The sequence below is a fragment of the Bubalus kerabau genome, chromosome 5 (assembly GCF_029407905.1).
Source record: "Bubalus kerabau isolate K-KA32 ecotype Philippines breed swamp buffalo chromosome 5, PCC_UOA_SB_1v2, whole genome shotgun sequence".
Taxonomy (NCBI): Eukaryota; Metazoa; Chordata; class Mammalia; order Artiodactyla; family Bovidae; genus Bubalus; species Bubalus kerabau.
In genome coordinates this window covers 59,283,395-59,299,351 of record NC_073628.1, presented here as the reverse complement: position 1 = coordinate 59,299,351, position 15,957 = coordinate 59,283,395, and the positions used below count along the sequence as shown (strand labels likewise).

Genomic DNA, 15,957 nt, shown 5'->3' with positions numbered 1-15,957 from the left:
TTACCATCTGAGCCACCACAGGAAGCTAGATCCTCTGTTATTCATATTCATTGATCTCACTTTATTCTAGAGCCTCTGTTATTTTTCTACTCACCTTTACAAAGACGAATTTCCATAAACCAAGGAATTGTGCCTTGACACTGCTGATAAACACTTTCACCCAGTCGGTACCTAGGGACAAAGAGTCATGACATTTTGTCATCTGTGGACCATTAGCCTAAGCAAAAGCTATTGGCTCAATAGCACATATTACTTTCAGGACAGGCAACTATAGGAACAAAAATGTAGCCACCAGGAGCACAACCCATCCACTGAACAGCATAGTTTGCATTAATGGAAAAACAGAGTGATCAGCATGTCCACAAACCCATGAAGAAGGTCTTTGAGATAAACTCTTAACACAGGGCTTGCAGTGTACCTACTGTAGTCTGAGATAGTCCTCACTTACCCTTCATCACAAGAAGAGTTAACATCTGGTCTAATAAATTGGTTCTTGGGTTTTTTAAAGACTTGCTTTCCAACAGGTTCACATTCTGCCACTAAGAAAAAAAAAGGAGAATGAGAAATCAACTGAAGGCCATTTCAAAACCAAAAAACAAAAAAAATCAAAATTCAGAGCCTGGCACCTTTGCATGTGGGAGCAGTAGGCATCCACACTCCATCAGGGGTACAACGTATGGATTCTTCTCCCACCAGCTCATAGCCAGGGTCACAGCTGTATTTTATGGATGTCCCAGGGTCAAAGCGAACCCTGTGTCTGTCTTCCTTTTGCCCATTGAGGATTTTAGGAGGGGCTTGACAATCTAAAAGAAAGGCAGATAATTTTTCTTATGTAAACAACAGAAAAAACTGAGCCAAAGATATTGATACCAATGCTACACTGCCATTCTGGTGGCAGTTGTACAGTACAGCCGTAATCTTGCAGCCCAGTTTTGGGTAATTTTAGGTCAGTGGTTATCTTTTTTTTTTTTTCCTGCATTTAGACTGCTGTAGATTGTTTTCCATTCCAACTGAGTGCTCCAACTCATTTGCTGTCTCTTCCTGTTTTAAGGAACCCTCTTGTATGCTTCTAATGGGAGATTCTGATCTATCTATAGGGTGGGATTTTGCTGAAGTCTCTTTTAAGAAATCACTGTTAAAACAAGCAAACATTTTCTCCAGTTTTTTTTTGTTTGTTTGTTTTTTTACTTTAAAGAAAGGGACAATTTAGTGATCCCTAATGTTTTTCCTCCAAGGATACTTCCACAAAATGAATGGTAGTGTTTTAAAAGGCTTATGAAGAAAGAAAATAACTTATATTCACTATATTTGATGTGGGTGGGCTTCCCTGAAAGCTCAGCTGGTAAAGAATCCACCTGCAATACAGGAGAACCCAGTTCAATCTCTGGGTTGGGAAGATTCCCTGGAGAAGGGATGGGCTACCCACTTCAGTATTCTTGGGCTTCCCTGGTGGTTCAGATGGTAAAGAATCTGCCTGCAAGGTGGGAAGATCCCAACCCAAGGATGGGGAAACAATGGAAACAGTGGCAGACTTTATTTTCTTGGACTCCAAAATTGCTGCAGATGGTGACTGCAGCCATGTAATTAAAAGACACTTGCTCCTTGAAAGAAAACCTATGACCTACCTAGACAGCATATTAAAAATCAGAGACATTACTTTGCCAACAAAGGTCTGTATAGTCAAAGCTATGGTTTTTCCAGTAGTCACATATGGATGTGAGAGTCAGACCATAAATAAAGCTGAGCACCAAAGAATTGATGCCTTTGCACTGTGGTGTTGGAGAAGATTTTTGAGAATCCATTGAACTGCAAGGAGATCCAACCAGTCAATCCTAAAGGAAATCAGCCCTGAATGTTCATTGGAAGGACTGATGCTGAAGCTCCAATACTGTGGCCACCTGATGTGAACAGCTAACTCATTGGAAAAGACCCTGATGCTGAGAAAGATTGAAGACAGAAGAAGGGGATGACAGAGGATGAGATGGATGGATGTCATCTCTGACTCGATGGACCTGAGTTTGAGCAAGCTCTGGGAGTTGGTGATGGACAGGGAGGCCTGATGTGATGCAGTCCATGGGGGTCACAAAGAGTCGAAAATGACTGAGTGACTGAACTAAACTGATACTTGGTATAACTGAGGGAACTGGAAGCTGGAAAAGGTCCTGCTGAAGTCCATAACACCTTCTCTAATGTTTCTAAAGAAGGAGTCAGTAGCATTTATTCTGAACATTGGAATACCCACCCTTTTCACAGACTGGTACTGATGGTTCCCATGTGCCTTGGGCATTACATCGGACTGCCCTGCTACCCTTCATGGTAAAGCCAAACATGCAAGCAAATACCACAGTGTCATTATAGGAATATTGATCTCTCTGCCCAGATGATATTTGGCCTCTTGGAATCTGAGGAGGTGGACACAAAACCTCAGAAACAGAAAGTTCACAGCGTGGGGCAGGTCCGCTCCAGGTCCCAGTCTTCTGACTATCGGTGGTACAACGGATAGTTCTCTCCCCAACGAGGATGAAGTTCACTCCTTTCTCTGGGCCCGGGTCACAGGTGTAACTGACTGTGCTTCCATATCGAAAGATCACTGAAGAGGTGCCTGTACGTCTTCCATTGAGTATAGGAGGAGGTGATGGGCAAAGAATTTCTAGAAAATTAGAGAGATAGTTGACAAGATTACAGCTGTACTATCAACAAAGAATGTCTCCGGTGTTTCTAGATGCCATTCTCACATCCTGGGTTCAGGGACAATAGTGTTGGAATCTGTGATGAATCTGTCAAAGCAGCTATAGCAAAATAATTCAGAAAGTATGATCTAAAATTTTGTTCCTGAATGTATCTACTTTGCTGATCCTTTTATTTCTTTTACCAAGTATATAATCTCCATTATGTGCATGGCCTGGATGGCAATTGTACATAGCTTTCAGAGAAAGAAATGCTCAGGAACCCTATTTTACCTGAGTAAGCAAAGGATAAAGAGATAATACAAGGATGCTTCAGTGAAGAATATATCCCTTAAAATCTAAAGATCTCTTCACAGCCTGTGCAAGTCAGTGAAACTTTGAGCCATGCTGTGCAGGGCCACCCAAGATGAACAGTTATGGTGGAGAGTTCTGAAAAAATGTGATCCACTGGAGAAGGAAATGGCAAACTACTTCAGTACTCCTACCTTGAGAACCCCGTGAACAGTATGAAAAGACAAAGATCTCTAGAGGAGATCTTTGTTCTATAAGATCCTGTGTAGCAACAACTAGGCACAAAACTTTCAGTTAAGCTGAGAAGGCAGTGTCTTGCTGAACCTCTGGCCAAGGAGCAAGTTACAAACTACAGTTGCCTAACTTACCTTCACATGCTGGCATCCTGGTCCAAAAAGTACGCTGTCCAAAAATTACACACTGACTAGAAAGTGGTCCTTGTAACCGATACCTGGAGACAAAGGGAGGTCATTCAGAATGATTAGGCAGAATGAAAGCCTCTATTAAAAATCCAAGATAAATTCACTAAATTTGGAGGCACTAACTTCTTTTTATCAGCATTATCTCACAACCTCAAGTTGTCCATCGACCCTCATAGTTTCACAGTTCACACCATGCACACATAAGTCAAATGAATGAAACCGCATTGGGCCTCTGGACACTCACCCTTCATTACAGGAAAAGTTCACAGTTGCACCAACCCCAAAACTAGTGGGCCTCTTTATCTGCCCATTGAGAAATGGTCGTGGAGGTTCACACTGTGCCTCTAAGAAAGCAAGCCAAAGATAAGCAAAATATGGCAAGTAACATAATAGCCCAAATTCTTAACACAGATGATTGTCAATTTAGAGTACCTTTACATGTGGGAGCAACAGCACTCCAGTCTCCCGAAGACAAACAGTGAATGGTGTTTTCTCCAAGAAGTAAATAACCAGGTTCACAACTGTAGGTCACAGTCAATCCTGGAGCAAAGGAGCCAACACTCTCCCCTGTGTGATGCCCATTGGCAATTGTGGGAAGTGAAGGACACTCCAGGGGCATATCTTTACACACACATTAGGAAAAAGGTCATCAGATAACAGTTCCTTCACAGTCTATATTTTGATTTAGTATATACATCCAATTAAATGATACATGATCTATGGCAAACAGTCATTATTAATATTCAACTCAGTCTTTTAAAGATTAAACAGGTGTGGTTTAATTATATCCATTTTATACTACAAATAGTACATTATCTTTTAGTTATACTTTATGAATTATATTTGCCATGTGAAAACCTTCAATTACCAAAAAATAAAGTCCATTTTTCACTCATACTCTCATTCTACCCTTAAGCCTATTCTATGCTCCAAAAGTAGCATGCTCTTATTTATAAGATTATCCTGCCAGATATCAGTAATATAGTTTGCTTTTATCCCATATGTGATATATATACACACATTTTTCCTGTGTGTGATGCTCAATACATATTGTTCAATGCCTTGCTTTATTTGTTTAATAATCTATATCTTTCCATGTCAATACATAGAGGCCTATTTAAGTCTTTATAAAGACTTAATTGTTTTTCAGGCTTCCCTGATGGCTCAGATGGTAAAGAATCTGCCTGCAATGCAGGAGACTTGGGTTCCATCCCTAGGTCAGGAATATCGCATGGAGAAGGGAATGGCAACTCATTCTAGTATTCTCACCTGGAGAATTCCATGGACAAAAGAGCTTGGCAGACTCCAATCTTTGGGTCTCAAAGAGCCAGACATGATTGAGTGACTATCAAATACACACACAATTGTTTTCCATGGTCACCTCATTTGTGACTATCTTCAGAATGCCTCCAAGATTTTATAGATAGAATCATATTTTGATTATTTTGATAGTACAATTTTTGACAAATATTGCCAGATCCCATAATTACATAACTGAAATTCAGATTTAGAGTTCAAGCAACGTAAGTCAAACAAAATACAAAGAAAAGGAACTTACAGTAGTTCCTATTCTCAAAGTTGTTGTTCAGTCGCTAAGTCATGTCCAACTTTTTGCAACCCAATGGACTGCAGCATACCAGACTTCCCTGTCCTTCACTATCTCCTGGAGTTTGCTCAAACTCATGTCCATTTTCAAAGTAACTTGATTTGAGATGTTATGGCTTAGGAGATGAGTTTGGAATATAGTGTGGATCACTCAGAAAGTATTTATAGAGGTCAAAGGGAATGGCAAATCATTTCTGCCGTACTACATTAACAGCTCTTATAGATAAATTTTAAATCCATTTGGTGTGTTTTTGCTTTAGGAGCCCACATTTCTTTTCATTTGACAATACCCTAGATAGACAGTTTAAACTATCCACTTTCCACAGTCCAGACTAACTCTGGCCTCTATCATTGTGAGATATTCCATTCAAATATTAGGTGTGTTCAGTTAGATTTTCCCATTATATTTTAAAATTATTTGCTCTATTGATGAATGAACATTTATATCCTTCTACAACTAAGGAAAAAAAAATAGGAAACTGTCATTTTCACCCTTTCCCTTGCTTCCTCCCTCCACCCTTAACATTTACACATTCACACTGTTCTTCCTTCAGAATGATCCCAAACTTAACCTGCACAGAAATGGAAGGGACCAAGCTCCTGGTTCAGTTTTATTTTCATTCTACTCACCACTCTCACAGGTTGGTAATGGTGTCGGACCCCACCTTCTATTCGCTTGGCACCAAACGGTTTTGTTTCCTTTCATGGTGAAATTGGCATTACAGGAAAATGTCACAGCATCACCGTGTCTGAATGGTGGTCTAGATGTTTTACTTCGATATCCCCCTGGTACTATGGGTTCAGAGCAAACAGAATTTCTATCATAATATTCACAGATAGGAGGAGCTTTATCCCAGATTCCATTCACATTGTCTTTACTTATACAAAAAAGACGTCTTTCTCCAATGAGGCGGAAGGCACTCTGACATGTATAGGTCACCACAGAATTAAGCGCTACAGGACCAGAATAATAACTACTGCGTCCATTTTTGATAGAAGGAGGGGGGTCACAAAAAATCCCTGCAAAGTAGGAAAGAAAATATGTGGTCACAATGATCATGAAAATAAGATTCAAATTTAGATAAAAGATCCAAATATAGGTCATGTCACTGTTTCAGAAATAGCTTAGAAATTTGTATAATTTCTTTCTTATTCATACTCACTCTGACAGCTCAGTAAGAGCTGTCCCTATGCTGCTAAATTCTTACCTTTTTCTTGATCTTCAGCAAAAAAAGCAATTAGGACCAAACAATAACAATGAAACAGAATTTATTGAATAGTTCTGTGTCTAATCAACTTTAATAATGAAACAAAAGGTAAATAGTACATGAAAATAATGTTAATGACATACTAATTACATGTGTACAATTTGGGCTCAATAGGCCTGGTTTCAAATCCCCAAAGTCATTCAATAGCTGCGTGACCTTAGGCAAGTCTCACCCTCTTTAAGCCTCAGTTTCCTAATCTAGTAAGAAAGTAGCTGAAAATGACAAGTACAATACCTGGAACATGCTAATTATGCAACACCTATTTCAAGCACAACTGGGGCTATTAAGTATAGAGACCACATTCTGTCCTGTTACAAAAGATACTGCGTCCTCACTGCAAGTCAATTGTCTTCTTTTAATGCTTGTCTCCTTTGAAGAAGCCACAGGAAATGGTTTCAAATAATATCTTTTATTTACTTGTCCTAATGGGCATGAAGAATATTAATTGTTTATAGCTGTGTTAGTATATGTACACTTTTCCTGAGTGAGTCTCAGAATAAAGAAAAAACTGCCAACCTCTGAAACTTCTGGATGATTTCCATTTAGCTCCAAGATTTGCTCATCAGATGAGGAAGTGGCATAACCATGTCAGTGCATCAGTGCTATTCATTTTCATCTGGAGTAACTTTTGAGAGCCTTTATCCTTATACACATAGAATACTCAACACCATTTGTAGTCAATTGAATAAAGTTAGTTTTGGCCTGCATTCTAAAACATACAGAAGAGTGGCATGTATATGTTCAAAGCATACATGTTGATAGATTTTATAATTGATAAATGCATGAGAACACACCAAAAATCAAGAGGCACAATCCATACTTGATTATTTTTGCTTTCTACTCACGTTCACAGACAGGAAATTTATTACTCCAGAAAACTCTCATTCCTTCTGAGACACACTGACTAGAAGACTGGCCATTTAACCGGTACCTTAAACAATAAGGGGCAGCAAATTATCACCAGAACAAACCAGTTCTCCGTTACATGGAAACTAAACACTTCTTTCAAGAGTGTGGGATTAATGGGGTCTATTTTCATAAGAATTTTCCCTAAGGAAAAAGTCCAAGATTGCGAATTAGCTAAGTTATATGAAGACTTCAGACCAGCTAAAAACACAGAGCAAATAGTCCTGATGGTCTGTTCTTTCCTTGAGTTCTTGCTTTAATCTTCAGCATCCAAATGTTAAGATTTTCTTGACCATGAGAAGGAAACAACCTTAGTTCCTAGTGAAGAAAACATCAAAGACTTTGTTTCCTAAGCTTACTTCAAAGAGCCCCTCTTACTGAACCCTCAACATCCATTCAGTCTCCATAAAAGAAACCTTAACTTCTGAGCCTAATCATTGCTTTTGCAAAAGATGAGAGGACAATTCCCAACTTTGGCTGACCATGAACACATTTGGAGAAAATAAATGGGATTCTTTTAATAACAGAATTCTTAATCATAAAAGGTAAAGAAAAGGAGACAGAAAATCAGAGGCAAAGAAATGTAACTGTCTTTAAAGATCACACTTGGCAATGACTAGCTATGGATCACTTTGCACTCACCCTTTATCACAAACAAATGAAACCTCTGCCCCAAGCTGGAGATTAGGAGGAGCTACCACACGACCATTGAGAAGTTGGTTTGGAATGTCATCACATGATTTCACTAGGAAAAAAGAAACAAGGCTGGCACATGAGGAGTCAGGAAACAACTGAGTTTCCTTGAGATGAAATAGACCTTTATGCACCTTCACATTTGGGTGCTAGATGGCTCCAAGTTCCCAAGGATGTACATTGTATAGGGTTAGTTCCAATGAGAGTGTAGCCAGGCTCACAGCTGTAGGACACTTCCTGTCCAACTGCAAAGAATTCCTCATCCAGTTGGTTATAATTACCATGGTGGGTATGTGGAGGTGGTAGACACCCTGAGAAGAGAACAGGACCGGAGGCCTGTTATTTCTAAAATAAGAACTTTCTTCTCTACAACCTAAGCCAATTTAGGGTTGGCAGGAGTTGGATGAAGGTGGTCATGTCAGCCCTCCTAAGTGTAAGGCAAACACTCTTTTGGGTGAGACAGAGTGGGGCTACTATATGTTACATATTTTAGACATGATGAACTTTGCATCTATCGCCTCTGTATCTTCATCTATACCAGGAACTATGACCCCTCCTCATCATTTTCCTGTTTTATTTAAATGGATATCCTCTCACTAATACTGTAGCCAAGGGAACCAAACTATTATAATGCCTTTTCTTTTTTTTTTTTTTTTTTAATCCACTGAAATATCCCCTTTCTTCCTGGTCCCCACACCACTGATGAAGTGTCTAAGTCTTGGGGAAGGAGCTCCCAATGGTGCCAGATTTTTAGTAAGTTGGGCATTTCTCAATAAAAGTAGGAGAAAGAGGGGAAATGGGGGAAGTGACTCAATCTTAATTCTAACCTTATTCCATAAAGGCTACATTTTTCAATAGAAGAATGTATAAAGCGTATAGTAATTTGAATCAAATTCTGATCGGTCAATTTTCCCCACTGGCCTGACTAATGGGATTAAGAGTTAATTTTATCCTCATTTAAACAAAATCTAACTACATACAATTTTAATCATATAAAAATCTTTGATCATTGGCTCTGGTACTATCTGCTTTGTGTGTGTGTGTGTGTGTGTGTCTTCTGATTTCCCCTAAATTAATGTATATCTAGCTCTGTCCCAGAATATAGTAAATTTCTCATCTCTTCAACATTTATATACTACTTTCAAAGTTTACTTTTAAATTTTTTTCCCACTTAACACATCACCCTATTTAACCCCCCAAATCATATGTAATTATTTTATATTGTTAGGTTAATCATGTTTCCATTATAAAATTATAATTATCTTTTCGTTTGTGTCTATCTATTGATTGTGAAAACTGATAAACATCTTTTACTATTGTGATTATGCAACTATTATTCACTTAATACCACTGTATCATGATTGGTCAACAGAAAATAACAGAATTCTATATCACTAAGACTACTATTTAATATAAAAACTTGAATTTACTTTTTAAAATCCAGATACATAGCAGAATTATTTTAGATTATTTTTGATAAATAAAAATGTCCAGGTATTGCTACTTTTCTCTCCAGAGCTCCAGGTGTGTTTCTAATGAGCAGATATGTTTAAAAGCAACTGGACTATATGATGATCTCTTATCTAGTTTGTTGCACTTTTTCTATTTCATATTCAGTGCTCCCATTTCACTTAGTTTATGTTTTCCAATTTCTCCGTCTCTTTTTTGTTGTTATTGCTGCTGTTCTTTCTCAAGCCTTTATCAAGCATAGTAGAAAAGCTTTTGTATACCTGTATGTATGTGGTATTATAATAAATATATTTTAGAAAATTTATGAATCTTTGCCTAGCTACTTTTAAATTCTTTAACCAGGATATCCAACAACATACACTGTCTTTATCATCCTCTTCTCGTAGGTATCCTACATCTATCTCTCCCAAAATCTCATTTTATTTCTAGATCCCCAAAGTTGCAGCCCAACTCACCCTTGAAGCACTTTGGCAGTGGAGGATTCCATTTGCTGTTTGGTTGGCACCATACTGTGTTGCTGCCTTTCATGGTAAAGCCAGGCTTACACTTAAACATCACAGAATCATTTAAAGAAAATGAACGCCTAAATCCAGATTCCATAGCTCCATTTTCAACTTCTGGAATTGGGCATTTGACTACAGGAATACACTGAGGGGGAGGGCTGTTCCAGATGCCAACTTGATTGTCTTTGCTGGTGCAATATATTGACTTCTCACCCAAGAGGTCAAACAGCTTTTTCCCATTCTGTCCAACATGGCACTGATAAGTAACCACCGTTCCATAGTAAAAGTAGTCTCTATTGCTGCTCTGAAAGTCTCCATTAGAGATGGCTGGGGGTGGCTCACAAGGAATAGCTTTGGCGGTGTGGTAGATAGGAAAAGAGAGAAGGTATTTAAATGTTATATCTTCTGTAACAAACACATGAAAAGATCCTCAACATCACTCATTATCAGAGAAATGCAAATCAAAACCACAATGACGTACCATTTTACACCGGTCAGAATGGCTGCTTTCAAACAGTCTACAAACAATAAATGCTGGAGAGGGTGTGGAGAAAAGGGAACCCTCTTATACTGTTGGTGGGAATGCAAACTAGTACAGCCACTATGGAGAACAGTGTGGAGATTCCTTAAAAAACTGGAAATAGAACTGCTATATGACCCAGCAATCCCACTGCTGGGCATACACACTGAGGAAACCAGAATTGAAAGAGACACATGTACCCCAATGTTCATCGCAGCACTGTTTATAATAGGCAGGACATGGAAGCAACCTAGATGTCCATCAGCAGATGAATGGATAAGAAAGCAGTGGTACATATACACAATGGAGTATTACTCAGCCATTAAAAAGAATACATTTGAATCAGTTCTAATGAGGTGGATGAAACTGGAGCCTATTATACAGAGTGAAGTAAGCCAGAAAGAAAAACACCAATACAGTATACTAATGCATATATATAGAATTTAGAAAGATGGTAACGATGACCCTATATGCGAGACAGAAAAAGAGACACAGATGTATAGAACAGTCTTTTGGAATCTGTGGGAGAAGGCGAGGGTAGGATGATCTGAGAGAATAGCATTGAAACATGTATATTATCATATGTGAAACAGATTGCCAGTCCAGGTTCAATGCATGAGAGAGGGCTGGTGCACTGGGATGACCCTGAGGGATGGGATGGGGAGGGAGTGGGATGGGGGTTCAGGATGGGGAACACATGTACACCCATGGCTGATTCATGTCAATGTATGGCAAAAACCACCACAATATTGTAAAGTAATTTGCCTCCAGTTAAAATAAAAAGGAAAGAAATTTAAAAATAAATGTTATATCTTCTGGGAATTTTGTCTTAATTCTTGCAAACCAAACTTCCACTTCACCTACAATTAACCCATATTGCTGAAATTCTGTAAGCTCATCTCAAAGATGGTTCTAAATGGAAAGTATCAAGGTAGGAAGATACATGGAACTGGCCTAATAAAACCCCCTAAATATGACTTAGTCACCAGTCCTCACACCCAGAGTACAGATAAACTCTTACAAAAGGTACTTAGAGTGCCATACATTCTGCTTGGATTTAAGCTGGCAGAATGGAGTCTTGTGGCATATTTTAGACTTGAGCAGTTATTCATTGTGAACTAACTTACCATCAAGGTATGGTAAGCAAAAGAAAGGGTAGTGGGATCAGGGGCATGGAAGAAAATAAATCACAGATTTGTGTTCAGATCTGCTCAGAACAAGTGCAACCTTCCTGGATACTTATTTTGATATGTAGATGTCCACTTTCCCTCTAGAGGGGGACGAGAACAAAAATTCTACTCACATTCACAAAGGGGTAGGTCCTTATCCCAGGTTACTGTATTGTCTGAGATAAGACATGTAGCAGATGTGTCACCAATGAGTCGATATCTAAAGATAAAGAGATGAGTGATCATCTCCCAGCTGGACATTTTAGAAAAGCTTAGAACTTTTTCCACTGAAAGAATGGCAAAGAATAGAATATCATGGTGAAAGTAATGGTGAAAGATTATGGACACATACATAAGATTCAACAACCTAAAGACAAATGAAATTTGACCTCCTGGTCACGAACACTGAAGATTTAAAATTGGAAGAGCAGTAGCGCAAATTTTTTCTCTTCTAGGGATCCACTCTAGTGGGTCATCCTTAACAGTTCTCCCTGGAACATATCAGAGAGGTGATTCTCTTTTTATTTATCCATTTTTAAGGGTGGGCGGCAATTACTCATATCTTTTTTTTGGAAGACAGATGATTTCCATTGAAACTACTGTTCTAATATCCACATACTCTGGAGATGTCTCCTGCCAACTCACCCTTTGTCACAAGAAAATGTAATTGTTGCCCCAAACATGATACCCTGAGGTGTGTGGACAGAGCCATGGAGGAGTTCTCTAGGAACCGTACATGATTTACCTACAAGGGAGAACAAGACAGAAAAAAAAAAAAAAAATCGGGATTGGGATTTTAGGGATTTTTTTCTGCTTTTATTAAATTCCAATATGACTGGACTTGCTGAGTAGCCTACCCATGCTTATGCAAAGAACTTTTGGACATTTAGAAAACTTTTATCTTTCAACTCCATAACACTATTTGTTTAAAACCTGTAGTCTATATTTCTAAGCATTTATGAAAATATTATTTGTGGTCAACCATAATTTATAGTCTCTCAGTTCAGTTCAGTTGCTCAGTCATGTCCGATTATTTGCGACCCCATGAATTGCAGCATGCCAGGCCTCCCTGTCCATCACCAACTCTCAGAGTTCACTCAAACTCATGTCCATCTAGTCAGTGATGCCATCCAGCCATCTCATCCTCTGTCGTCCCCATCTCCTCCTGCCCCCAATCCCTCCCAGCATCAGAGTCCCGACTCTTTGCGATCCCATGGACTGTAGTCTACCAGGCTTCTCTGTCCATGGGATTTTCCAGCCAAGAGTACTGGAGTGGGTTGCCATTTCCTTCTCCTGGGGATGAACCAGGTCTCCTGCATTGCAGGCAGATGCTTTACCCTCTGAGTCACCAGGTACTGTAATTTATAGTCTCTCCTTCTCCCTTTTATACTCTGTCAGTTGATGGCAACATCTAGCAAGTCTTGTGGCTTAAAAAAAAAAATTATCATTTCCTTTCTGTAGCTCATTATTTACCACCTGTCCTTAATTCAATTGATCATCAAGTTTTCATGACTAGATTCCAGAAATCTCTCTCCAAACCAATTATTTTGCTACTACTAAAATCTCTCATTAAATCACTAAGTAATAAAATTTACCTTTCTAATGCTGGTTGCCACTGGTCCAGTACATGTTTTATGCCACTGCACACATTATCATTTAGAATCACAAATGCAGTCATGCCACTCCCCACATTCAAAAAATTACAATCACTTACCAATGTTCATTGGAAAAAAATGTATGGCCCACCACAGTTAAGTTCCAGTCCTCATCATTTACTATTTCTCACCATGAACCTTGTGTTCCAACCACAATTTTTTTTTCTATTTTGTATTTTTCAAAGACATCATGTTCTTCCATATCTTTATATGTTGACATATGCTGTTTTTTTCTGTCTGTAATGCCCAGATGTCCCTGTTCTCCTAGATAGCACTTATTATTTATTCTCTGTGATGTCATATAATTTTATCTTTATAGATTAAAAAATTATACCATAGCACAGTGTTTGTTTAAAAGCCAGTCTCTACAAATAGTATAGGAGTTCCTCAGAGACTAGCAGATTAATTTATATATCTCTCCCCAACCCCACCATCCAGCTTAATGCTTTATACCTAGTGATTATTCAAATATATTTCTTGAATTGAATTGGGTAAGATTGAGGTGAAACTAATATTAGAATTAGTTTATACTAGTTGGCTCAGACGGTAAAGCATCTGCCCGCAATGAGGGAAACCCGGGTTTGATTCCTGGGTCAGGAAGATCCCCTGGAGAAGGAAATGGCAACCCACTCCAGCATTCTTGCCTGGAAAATTCCATAGACTGGGGAGACTGGTAGGCTACAGTCCATGGGGTTGCAAAGAGTTGGACACGACTGAGCAATTTCACTTTAATATATATATATATATATATATGTTAGTACATATATATATATTAAGATATATATACTTAAAGTTATATATATATATTAAGATATATATAACTTTTAAGATCACTATAACACAGTACAGAGACCATAGAACAAAGTCGTGGAAATTATAGGATAAACAGAGTTGGCCAGCTGTGATGATTTAACTCCAATACCCAATATCTAATACCCTTAGGAGTAAAAGAAAACATGGAGAACCTAGGAACTCATTCATTTGAGATTACTGACTAATCTTCTTATCTTTTATCTTGAAAATTACAGGTTAGCCCACAGAGACATGCTACAGACTCAAAGATTCTTCTATTACAGATTACTCACGTTTACAGAATTGCTGAGCATTTGACCACTGGGAGGTCTTTAGGCAGGTGACAAAGAATGACTTCTTGAAATACCCAGGAAGGCACTCATATTCCCAAGTTTTGCCAACAGCAAACTCAGACTGATCACTCTGAATTTTAGGCTTAGCAAAAGGATATCTTGGCAGGAATTTACACTGACCTAGAGACAAAGATCACAGGAATATCAAAACTGAGAGGCTAAAATCTCTACTGTGCTTCTGTATGGTCACGAGTTACAATGACAAATTTGATCTTTAGAAATTAAATCTAATATGTAGATATTTGGGGGAGTCAAAGAAAATGTATCTTACAGTATGAATGCATATACAGAGAAACAAGCTCAGGAGTTCAAAGACTTTTTATGACAGACTTCAGAAGAAGAGCTGGAGAAAATATTTTTTTAATAAAATTCCATAAAGACCCTGGAGTTCCACCTTTATAAAATCTTATAAAATTTAAATAAAAACTAAAATGGTATAAAAACTTTTCTTCAATATCACAGGAAACAAGTATATCAAGTATATCAGATCTTGTGAGCTCATCTCATGTAAGAACCTCCAAAATTATTTTTATGAATTAACATTTCTATTTTAGTCTTTAAAACTTTAGGCCATAGTAAGGAGAAAATGCTGGGCTGGAAGAAGCACAAGCTGGAATCAAGATTGCTGGGAGAAATATCAATAACCTCAGATATGCAGATGACACCACCCTTATAGCAGAAAGTGAAGAGGAACTAAAAAGCCTCTTGATGAAGGTGAAAGAGGAGAGTGAAAAGTTGGCTTAAAACTCAACATTCAGAAAACGAAAATCATGGCATCTGGTCCCATCACTTCATGGGAAATAGATGGGGAAGCAGTGGAAACAGTGTCAGACTTTATTTTTTCTGGGCTCCAAAATCACTGCAGATGGTGACTGCAGCCATGAAATTAAAAGACGCTTACTCCTTGGAAGAAAAGTTATGACCAACCTAGAGAGTCTATTCAAAAGCAGAGACATTACTTTGCCAACAAAGGTCCATCTAGTCAAGGCTACGGTTTTTCCAGTGGTCATGTATGGATGTGAGAGTTGGACTGTGAAGAAAGCTGAGCACTGAAGAATTGATGCTTTTGAACTATGGTGTTGGAGAAGACTCTTGAGAGTCCCTTGGACTGCAAGGAGATCCAACCAGTCCATTCTGAAGGAGATCAGCCCTGGGTGTTCTTTAGAAGGAATGATGCTAAAGCTGAAATTCCAGTATTTTAGCCACCTCATGCGAAGAGTTGATTCATTGGAAAAGACTCTGATGCTGGGAGGGATTGGGGGCAGGAGGAGAAGGGGACGACAGAGGATGAGATGGCTGGATGGCATCACTGACTCGATGGACATGAGTCTGAGTGAACTCCGGGAGTTGGTGATGGACAGGGAGGCCTGGCATGCTGCAATTCATGGGGTTGCAAAGAGTCAGACACGACTGAGTGACTGAACTGAACTGAACTGAAGGAGAAAATAGGATTGTTTTTTATTCTTCATTATTTTTTCCATTAACCTAATGGAGTAATATGCCCCCAAAAGCATTTAGTAAATACTTTCTGATGGGTACCAGATAAAAGGAGATAGTTGTTTCAAGATATGTCCTTGTGAATTAAAGTAATTGTGATTATGATGATGAAAAAGAAACAAATAT

At 38.5% G+C, this 15,957-nt stretch overlaps 1 protein-coding gene across 4 annotated transcripts in view; it reads right to left on the bottom strand.

The window, feature by feature from the left end:
• Window positions 1–15,957, bottom strand: part of CR2 (complement C3d receptor 2) — a 47,264-nt gene that overhangs the window by 20,575 nt on the left and 10,732 nt on the right. For 3 of the 4 annotated variants that reach the window (XM_055581815.1, XM_055581816.1, XM_055581817.1), the window contains exons 2-16: window positions 14,275–14,454; window positions 12,180–12,279; window positions 11,669–11,754; window positions 9,798–10,196; window positions 8,007–8,183; window positions 7,822–7,924; window positions 7,119–7,204; window positions 5,636–6,025; window positions 3,833–4,021; window positions 3,645–3,744; window positions 3,347–3,429; window positions 2,243–2,650; window positions 627–803; window positions 449–539; window positions 95–171 (exon numbers count right to left, since the gene is read on the bottom strand). In XM_055581815.1, coding sequence (XP_055437790.1) covers window positions 95–171; window positions 449–539; window positions 627–803; window positions 2,243–2,650; window positions 3,347–3,429; window positions 3,645–3,744; window positions 3,833–4,021; window positions 5,636–6,025; window positions 7,119–7,204; window positions 7,822–7,924; window positions 8,007–8,183; window positions 9,798–10,196; window positions 11,669–11,754; window positions 12,180–12,279; window positions 14,275–14,454 — 2,646 coding nt within the window. The remainder of the gene's footprint in view (window positions 1–94; window positions 172–448; window positions 540–626; window positions 804–2,242; window positions 2,651–3,346; window positions 3,430–3,644; window positions 3,745–3,832; window positions 4,022–5,635; window positions 6,026–7,118; window positions 7,205–7,821; window positions 7,925–8,006; window positions 8,184–9,797; window positions 10,197–11,668; window positions 11,755–12,179; window positions 12,280–14,274; window positions 14,455–15,957) is intronic. The other variant, XM_055581819.1, reaches the window with a different exon arrangement.